At 30.4% G+C, this 10,743-nt stretch overlaps 1 protein-coding gene across 1 annotated transcript; it reads right to left on the bottom strand.

Annotated features, from left to right (window-relative positions):
- Positions 1-314: 314 nt before the first annotated feature.
- Positions 315-8,481, bottom strand: LOC134691231 (uncharacterized). The gene is made up of 3 exons (XM_063551600.1): positions 7,895-8,481; positions 1,915-2,064; positions 315-1,239 (listed from the first exon to the last, which is right to left on the bottom strand). The coding sequence occupies exons 1-3, from the start codon at positions 8,109-8,111 to the stop codon at positions 965-967; spliced, it is 642 nt and encodes a 213-aa protein (XP_063407670.1). The 5' UTR covers positions 8,112-8,481; the 3' UTR covers positions 315-964.
- Positions 8,482-10,743: the final 2,262 nt, after the last annotated feature.

Below are 10,743 nucleotides of genomic sequence, written 5' to 3'. Positions count from 1 at the left end.
TGCAAAACAGCAGATAGGCGAACTTTTGAAAAGGATATAATGTACGTAATACATAGATGTGATTAGAAAGTTTAAAGCTGAAGTATAAATATGCAAACTGAAACATACATTATGCCGTTATAGTTGTTATGATTTGTCAGAAAATATATTGAAACTGATAGAACGTTTTGAATGTCAACGCGATAGTGTGTGCCATCATTTCTAAGCTATGGGTCATGCAGTCCAATGTTTTATTGAATTGTTTTGATATTTCTATTTATCAAACTTGATAAACAAACGTCAAACCAATGAAGGAAAAAAATAACACATTTTTCTTCTTAATTTATTGGAATATCTCATTGAGAAGTAATCAAATTTTATAATATACGGTATATTTCTCAACCCTCACATCTTTCCCAATCTTATATATTCATTTAAACACATTTAAACACAGATATACTAGTATACAAATATAAAGCGCTTAAGCTTTTCACTTTAACTTTCACTCCTCCGATTTCAAAATTATCTTTTATATTTCACTCATAATGCTTGTGTTTAAAAGTTAGTAATGCACCAATTAAATCGAACAGATATAAATAAAAACAATATTCACACACTGAAATAACAGCAAAGGCTCTAGATTGTATTCTAATATAAGATGTAAGCACACTACTAGCATTCCGAAAATAATATTCTCAAAACCAGCCAACTATTGATCGCGTCTTTGGTAAAATCATACAACAACCAATATGCTTGTCCAGTATGCTAGGCCGCTTTCTTATTGTGTTTATTGACTAGAAATCACATGGGAACCATCTGACACCGTTTATACGCCATATCATAAATATTAGGAATATTATGGAATCCTCGTCATAAAACTGTTTTCTATATCTAAGTGTCCACCGAAATAACGATGTCGTCAAAATCTTTCCACCTGTTACCAACTGGCCATTCGTTAAATTGTATTGCTGAGCTGTCTTTATATTTATGCAGATAATTTCATCTTTGAAAATCGAGACGTCACTTGAGCTTGCGGTCGAATAGGGGGTAATGGTGGAATAGCGGATTTAGTTCTTGGATGTTTAGACTGCTGAAATAGTTTTTCATCGACATACTGATTACTTCCTATGTGAATAAAAATGCCTGCTACAATGTTCAATAATAATCCCAAAATAACTAGTCCCATCGACCAACCGACGGAAAAGTCAATACTGTTAGCACCAGCACCAAACAAAATTACACCAAGAAATCCAAAGAAACCTGAAAAAAACCCACAATTGCATATGTGTACATGTGTTTCCCTTATTATTTGTTTTCATAAAGATAAGTAATAAGATCTAATAATGGTAAAATAAGTTTTAAATAACAGCTACAGTATACTGTACTAATCAATATTATACCGGAGACAATTAGTCATATGTGGAAAGTCTTCTTACGATAATACGTCATGCTTTTCTCAGACTGTGTATGGCGTATTTGTACTGCCGTTTAATGTGTGTTGTTTGATACGTTGGTCTAGTAGAATATGATTCATAAGTTCTATTTCGCTTTCAACTAGATTCCATGTAATAAAATTTATATTATATTGGTACTGTTAATTTTAGTAGGTAAATTGAGTGCTAAAAAACAATTTTAGCCCACCACATTCGTTATTTGCCAACACAGGAGTTAGAGGTTGTCAATTGTTTTGCTGTGCGCCATATTTTGTTTTAATTAATTGTATATAATTGTGTATTTTCTTGTTTAAATTGTTTCAGATCTTGTCGTGTGGGTACTTTTACTGCTGGCTGTATAATTAAGGTTTGCTCATTATTGACGGTCGTACGTTGCTTGCACCTACGTCGTTTGGACTCTGGTGGATAGTTGTCTCATAGACTTCATATTCATATTTATATAAGTTATCTATATTTTCACAATTTAACAAATCAAACATACTTGTGATGTAAGATGTGAGTGCAGCTAATCTTCCAACTGCCTTTTCTTCGAATAAGCCGCACATGTACAACAGCATTAAAAGTAGAACAAATAGTAATCCACAAGTAGTAAATATTTCAATAACTGCAGCACCCATGACCCTACCTTTAGCTGAAATTATCAAATGAGACGAGTTGTTAACAATCAAACAAAAGTGTAATATCTAAACCTAATAATGATAATAAAACACACATAATTTTGTACTAAAGTCATAAACATATAAATGAAGACACAGTTGTAAATGTCAACGGTTCGTTTACACAGTCTGCGACTGTCGTATTAGTGAGAGGTTTAGCGAGATAAAACCAGGTTCAATCCACAATTTTCAAAAAACAAGGAAATGCCTGTACCAAGTCAGGAAAATGACAGTTGTTATAAACTCGTTTGATGTATTTGAGCTTTTGACTTTGCCATTTGATTAGGGACTTTTCGTTTTAAATTTTCCGCGGAGTTCAATACTTTTGTGATTTTACTTTTCACTGCATGAAATGTGGATTATTTAGTGTCAAGGTCGTCAATACATATGAAATTCAAATTAAAGGACTTTTTTTGAAAGATTTGTTTTGTCTTTTTTCTTTTTAGAATGTTTTGTATAAATTCTACTTCATATGAGTACAAAACCAAGTCGGCCAGTAGGGGTGCACAATTATTACACATTGGAATACCAACTGTCTGTTGAAATATCTATTCCCTACACTCAATATGCTATCTATCAAAATGTCAAGTATTTTGATGACATCATTCACGGTATAGTTGGTGTTTTTGTGGGTTTTTTTTTTAAGTCAGTGCGTTTCTTAACAAAGTTAGATTTTTCATGATCAAAAGAATGCAATTTGTATTCACGAACCCATTTTTGTAGAAAAAAAATCTGTTTAAAGAGGACTAAGTTCTGTTTAAAGAGGACTAAGTTCTGTTTAACTAGGACTAAGCTCTAAAAAGAACTAGGACTATGTGTTTTTTCATTGAATTGGCATTTAATAACTAAAACGAGGTAAACTCTATGTCTGAATTTTCAAATAAGAGCACTTTATAAAGCGTGCTTACCTATGTTGCCACCCGACCAGTGACTTGTTTCACGGAATGACTGTTAATTTGTTTATTCTTTATCATGCTCAAAATATTTATAACAAAGATATTAATTTGAATCTTGAGAAATAAATTTCATGAGATATCATTTATAAATCTTATAAGGTCGATTCAAAATTCCTTAACGTTCTTTCATAGCCATATAATGTATGATTGATGGTACTGGTTATTATTCTGAATGTCGAATAAAGTCTGTAAAGACTGCTTTTCGTTTTGTAGTAAATAAAAACAAGATAGGTCTGTTCACAACTATTGTTATTGATTTATTTTTTTATTAATTCTTTAATCATATTTTTTTTGTAATTGATTAATAGTATATATTATATCATTACAAAAAAGCGAAATATGTTCAGGAATATGCAATTGTTATCCATTCGTTTGATGTGTTTGAGCTTTTGATTTTCCCATTTGCTTAGGGACTTTCCGTTTAGAAGTTTCATCTGAGTTCGGTATTAAAAAAAATACTCGCAAGAAAATGTTATAATATAAATAAATGGCGTCAATAACTGGATTGCATACTGTAACTACGGGAAAAGTTATTTGCCTAAATTGTCTTTTACGGAGCGAAAAAAAAATTCATTAAATGGTATACAAATGTCCTTTCCGAAAATGTATTAAGGATTTCAATCAAGTAAATGCTGCTGTAATGCAATGAGAGAAAGAGAAATGAGTATACATGAAATTTCAGACGCACATTACACAACGACCCAAACTACAGATCGTATATGTAGTCTCAATACTTTTTTGGTTTACAATGATTTCGCTATGCTTATATATATGTTTGGAATGGTTTAAAACGGGTGCAAGTCTCCAATACACAAAAGCTTTTTTCTTTTTCTTTTTATCTCTCCTTAACTGTACCTGATATGGAATATATCAGGTACAGTTAAGGAGAGATACAAACTTCTGCTCTACAATGGAAACATTTGGACATATATTGATTACGGGGGAGACTGCAGTATAAAGTAAAATAACAAAATATTCTAAACTCCAAGGAAAATTCAAAACGGAAAGTCCCTAATCAAATGGCAATCTCAAACGACAAAATACATCAAACGAATGGACAATAACTGTAATATTCCTGATTTGGTACAGGCATTCCCCAATGAAGATTGGTGGATTAGACCTGGTTCTATAGCGCTAAACCTCCCACTTGTATTCCATAGGTAACAACTAATAACAAAAAAACATATATTTATATATTCTTCGTCTAGTATTTTGTGATGATCAGACCAGATGATACTGTTAATCTGCGCTAAAACGAATCAATGGTTTGAAACAGAGTTGCAAATTATCCATGGTACATGAGCTGACTGAAAAGTGTTGGAACTTCATAAATTTGACAAACTTTTGCAAATTAGATATCAAATGAAAAACATATGTGCAATTATTTCTATTTACATTTCATAGTTCGTGCCATTTTAAGAAATTACAATACATATAACATTTAAGAAAACACCAAACCTAAAGGACTTACACAGAGAGGTGGACGACAAACTATGATTCACTTTGAAGACTTAAAATGCATAACATTGCCAATAAAATCAAAAGGTTATCAATTGATTTGTTTAAAAATAGAAATAACTAAATGTATTGAACATCGATCAACCTGGTAGTTATATAAGGAAAACGTGGCATATACAACTAATGTATAAGTTATTGGTTACATCGGAATGTATATTGAACGAAAGAGCCGAAATCGAATGACTTTTCCTGTTTATCAGTCGTTGAAACTTTCTGTATTTAAGGCTTTCAGTGTTAGCCTTTGTTATAACAGTTGATTAGTTTTGACAGTTGATGCGATGAAAAACTAGGAACCTCTTAACAAAAAAATACTAAGACAAACCAATTAAAATCATAAACAAATGGAAACTGTGTTCTGTTTTGTCTTAGTTTCCTGTGTGAAGATCATAATACTCTTTTAATAGGATTTGTGATAATCACTAATACCAACAAAAGTAATGGGTCACAACAGATTATTGATCAATTGTTCTGATTAAAGATTAACATTTTGTTATTTCAAATAAGTATGTAATAATCTTAATGTATTAAATGACAAAAACACCCTTTTTTGGGACATTTAGGTTAAGATATTACAGTAATGCTGATTCCAATAATTTGTTATATTCATTTTTCGCAGAAAGGAATTATATTGCCAATTTCCACTGATTTTTTTTCAAACCAGGGCCATTTTTCAAAAAGTGTTTCAATCTATAGTTTTATTTATAATACCATAGCCACATATTTAAACTTTGAGGTTTAAACAATTTTTTGGCTTATTTCTTAATATAACATCAAATTATAAATGCATGAAGAAGACTGTAATTTTATGAGATTTTGGCAATTTTTTAGTATTTATCCCCAGAACAGTATTACAAAGTTATTAACCAAAACCAAAATGATGACTATATAAAAGTAGATATTTCTTTGATATAAACACTTATACGTTTTGGTCGGCAATGTCCTACCATGCAAAATTTAGTGGAAAAAAAGACATGAAAAAATTGCAATTCTATATAAAATACATTCATATAGATATAGGAAGATGTGGTGTGAGTGCCAATGAGACAACTCTCCATCCAAAAAACAATTTAAAAAGTAAACCATTATAGATTAAAGTACGGCCTTCAACACGGAGCCTTGGCTCACACCGAACAACAAGCTAGAAAGGGCACCAAAATTACTAGTGTAAAACCATTCAAACGGGAAAACCAACGGTCTAATCTATATAAATAAAACAAGAAACGAGAAACACGTATATATTACATAAACAAACGACAACTACTGTACATCAGATTCCTGACTTAGGATTAGCTGGATAGCCTTGATTTTATGGAAATATCTTAATTATGTAAACTGTTTGAAGTATATGATGATAAATTTCTGCCATTAAATTTCCACTATTTCTATTCTGCCGCACACGATTCTTTCTTTTTATATCTGATAAAAACAAGTATTTTCCTATCAATGTCTTAAAGCTTTAATTGCAAAATTCATTTAATATTTTACACGTTTTCTTATAAAAAGAATACCATTTGATTCCTTGTGATTTCATTTCGGTTCCAAGTTCAACTGACTCTAAAGATAATGGAATTGAGTTTTAAGTTGAATGATTTTTTTTTCATCTCATTTCATATTTTTGATTCAATTACATTGTACTACTTATTCCTTTGAATTTATCATTAGTTATCATTAATTTTACCTGTCAATTTATCTTCATTTTTTTTTTAACTTAAACATTTTGTCCGCTACTGGAAATCTTTCAGCAAAACAAATTTGCCATTTGTTTGTTCAAATGGATCGCAAGAAAACGTTTTCGTAAAAAGTTATTATAAAAAAAACGAATTAAACAAAACTATCAAGATTTTTTACTTATATCCTCTGAAAAAAACTGTCTCGAGGGGTCATTGAAAATGTTAAAGTACGAATTAAAAACGTTTAAATAACATCAAAAACAAATTAAAAAAAATATATCATGCATTTTAATACCTCTTTTGTGAGTTTCTTGAGATTTCAATATCTTGATGACAATATTTGAATTTTATTGTTCAAAATTTTAGGTTTGAAAGATACGTTTATAAACAGTTTAACCCATATTTTGAAGATATAGAAAATGAAAAAAAAGAGAAAATAGAAAGAATCTAATAAATAAAAGAAAACGATTATTTTATTTCAATTCCAAATATGGTCATTACATGTACTTATCAATCTCTAATATAATAAGGTTCAGGTGTAATTATATTAAGAGTTTACTATGAATAAACCAGTATGCTCGAAAGTTTATTTGTTGAATCTAATTGGTAGATATCAGAAAGTTTTATCAAACCTCAAACATTTTTAGAACAAGGTAATATCACAAAAATACTGAACTCCGAGAAAATTAAATGATAAAACACAACAAACGGATGGACAACAGCTGATAGTTACTTACAATGGCACGAACTATGATTGGTAAGTAGAAATTATTTCATACATTTTTTTAAATACGGAATCGTATTTGTAAGGAGGTTTATGATCATAGGACAAAGTAGAAAAAACAATTTGTCCATTGAAAACAGATAACTGTGTCTACAACATAAACAAATAAATGCAAATGCAATTATACAGGGTTGTATTATGTGTACTTTGTACATACTAGAAAAAAGTCTACAGGGTTGTATTATGTGTTCTATAGATAGGCAGACATGTTTGACCCCGCCATATTACTCCTGGGTCTGTCACATGACAGGAGCCTGTAATTCAAAAGGGGTCGTTGTTTTGTTATGAATTAGGCCGTTACTAGTTTTTTTATTTGAATTGTTTTACAAATATTCATGTCGGGATTTTTTATGGCCAGCTATACAATTTGTGTTTCGTCCATTGCTGAATGGAGTCCACTGATCTATGGTTGCTAACATACACTTCATTTGGATTCAAGTGGATAGTTGTCTAATAAATTGGTTACCATACGGTCTTAAACCAGTGAACAAATCATATACCGCATAGTAAGCTATAACGATGCCCGAACTTAGAAGTGTAAAACAAGAAAAGTAACGGCCTGATTTATGTTCAAAACAATTAATAGGAACAATAGGAACAAATATGATAAACAACAACAAACGACAACCACTGAATTACAGGCTCCTGAATCGTGTCAGACACGTGTGTCGGGTATACACAACCCTCCGTATATGGTTTTGTCTTTGTTTGCACGTTCTTTTTTCTCATGTGATGCTGGTGCTGCATGGTTCTTAATGTTGTCTGTCAATAATTTTGGTCATTTATGTATCTATTGTGTTTTATTACAATAATATCGTTATACTAAACTTCTGAAAAAGCAAGTATTGTTATTATTATTTTCTATTATAATTATTACCTGCCGATGAATGATAATAGTTATGACTAGCGTAACACAATATATGTACATCTGTGGTGCACGTGGTAAAGAGTCCGGAATGTATAGATCCATCTTCTGACACCGCCCAGTATTTAGTCCCAAATCCCGACAAAAAGAAAATCAAACTTAAAAGTTCCACAATTCCCGATATCCAGTCAAGACCAATTCGACAAGGACAGTTAAATTTGCACGGCATTTTGTTATAAAGATCCTTTTTCTTCGAAATTCGAAATGATTAAACACTGTTTATTTTAATCCGAAAGTTAGCAAAAAAGGTTATATAAGCACTTGCTTGTGCATTTAACAATCACACGGAACTGTTTGTTCACATTTCTCTACCGGTTTGGTATTCTGTCATTTTAGCACAATAATCTAAATTAAACTTATGTCAACTTTCAGTAAGAAATTCAAGACTTGTCCTAATAGGTTCCTTCGTGTGGGCTAAGTATCAGAATACCCCAAATAAATCAAAACTTTGGACTGTTAAAACTTCAATCCTACTGCTGTTGATTACGCATGAAAGTTTAATGTGCAATTTTGGTTTCTTTCCAACAAATAAGATTTTAAACTAGGCCTGGTTCAACCTTTAAATCATATGTATAGTTCTTATACCTTTAGATTAGAACGTGAACAACAATAAATACAAAACCCGAGGCACTGTCGGGGTTTTATACTCCTATTTTCTCTTTATATTCTTATTTTCTGTTTACTTTATGTAGGTCAAAATTGAATGAAAATAAAAAAAATATATAGCAAGTTCGAAGAACAATGAAAGTTAGAAATTACATATTAGTTATCTATTATCTTTTATTTATAATGATTTTTTTAGGTTAATTTTTTTTTTATAATTATGCTCCTCGAATCAAAATGAAATATTTTAGAGCATTGTATTCGAGTTTTATAGTTTTAATGAAAATAAGAAATATGACGTGAAAACTAGTTAGAAAATTGACTGAAGCTTCTTACGATATGTTTCGCATTTCATTGTTTAGCTTTCAGCAATTATCAAACAAAACTGTGGCATTGATCAGTTTTGCTTGTAAAATGACCAATTCTAAAGATTTGTCAGTCTATATTTTACTGAGATTGAAGTTTGGTAATCTGAGACTACCGAAAAGATTATTTGGTTTAAAAAGATTGATATACGTTTTTTTCAAGTTGTAAATTGGCACTTCCAATTGTTTAGTGACCCTTGTTCCGTTTCTAAAGTTGATTTATTAAGGTTTGTACAGATATTAGAATAACAACAATTTAAATAAAAAGACGTATCGATGAAAAACACTTGTTGTGCACGTGTGTTATATAAATTTATACAATTATTGTTTAGATTGCTATTTCTTACACGCAAAAGTACTCGAAAATGTTGTAAAAAATTATTCTGTCAAGTTTTTTTCAGCTTCCAAAAAATACCGTTTTGATATTGAAATGTGTTGTTGCCTCATGAACTCGTATCGCTATATTACTCCTCGTACCTTTATCTACGTACATAGAAGTTTTCATATAATTCTTTACCCTAAATGTGCCCCAATAGTGCAGATCAATAATTGTATATTGAACAGCTTATATCTTTTGAAATATTCTATTCGAATAGACTATCGCATGTAAATATTTGAAGGGTAGGTTGGTAATGTGGACCAAGGTTAAAATGCAAAAGAAATTTAAATCACGAATTTACATATCACAGAGCATGTATCATAAATTATTACGTCTCGTTAATTTTACGAATCGTCACCTTTTTTCAATTGAATATATTTATACCTATTCAAATTATGATATGGTGAATATAGTTTGTAATTCACAATATTATTTTTTCTTTCTTCTTATCTACTTATAATATAAAAAAAATATTTAAAACAAATATTTGAATTAGGCTCTTTTAAATTATTCCTTTTAGTGCAAAATGTACTAATGACTCAAAAAAATTTATCAATCACACTTTAATCTGACAATGTCATAGAACTTAGACATAAAAATAAGAAAATGACAATGAGTCAAAGACATTAACATCTATAGGTACCGCGAAGCCCATATCAGACAGTCAGCTGTAAAAGTCACAGAAATGCCAAATGTAAGACAATTAAAACATGAAAACAAATGGCCTAATGATGTACAAAATAATTAACGAAAATTCTACACGGAAACAAACGACAATCACTGAATTACAGGCTCCTGTTGTTTTTCTTTTCTGTTGAATTAATACACTTTGTTCTAAATCAATCCCAATTCTATCTCATTTTTGAATGATAGTTTTTCATATGTGACGTCATGCTGTTTCTAAATTTCATAAATTCAAATGTGGCATAACGTTTCTGCCTTTTCGCCATCGTATGTGACGTCACAAATTTTTTTAATTACGTTGACGCCTGGACTGAGTCGGATGTGTGTCTATTTTGTGATAAACTTGGGTTTAGTTTTCTGTAATTAGTTAATATTTCAGTTTCATTATGTATATCTCTTTCATATTCATTTGTTAAAATTTACTGTTTGCAATAGCATTAAGTATTCTATATAATAAGGATGTTCTTATCCCGTGCATAAAAACAATGCCGTATTTGTCAAAACCTTTTCAACTTTTGATCTTCAGTGTTGTACAACTTTGTACCTTTTTCACGTTCGATCTTTTATATCTAGGCGTTATGTATTCAGGTTTAGTTTTCTGTAATTAGGTAATACTTTAGTTTCTTTGTGAATATCTCTTTCATATTCATTTGATAAAATTTACTGTTTGCAATAGCATGAATTGTTCTATATAATAAGAATGTTCTTATCCCGGGCATAAAAACAATGCCGTATTTTGCGAAACCTTTTCAACTTTTGATCTTCAGTGC

Source organism: Mytilus trossulus, chromosome 11, assembly GCF_036588685.1.
Source record: "Mytilus trossulus isolate FHL-02 chromosome 11, PNRI_Mtr1.1.1.hap1, whole genome shotgun sequence".
NCBI classification, from domain to species: Eukaryota; Metazoa; Mollusca; class Bivalvia; order Mytilida; family Mytilidae; genus Mytilus; species Mytilus trossulus.
The sequence above is the reverse complement of the archived record's forward strand: the minus strand, read 5'-3'. Positions and strand labels throughout refer to the sequence as shown.

Coding starts and splice junctions, on each gene's coding strand:
- LOC134691231 (XM_063551600.1), bottom strand. CDS start 8,111: ATGCCGTGCAAATTTAACTGTCCTTGTCGAATTGGTCTTGACTGGATA. Junction 2,065..7,894: donor CTATTATCATTCATCGGCAG/GTAATAATTATA, acceptor TGATAATTTCAG/CTAAAGGTAGGGTCATGGGT. Junction 1,240..1,914: donor ACTCACATCTTACATCACAA/GTATGTTTGATT, acceptor GGTTTTTTTCAG/GTTTCTTTGGATTTCTTGGT.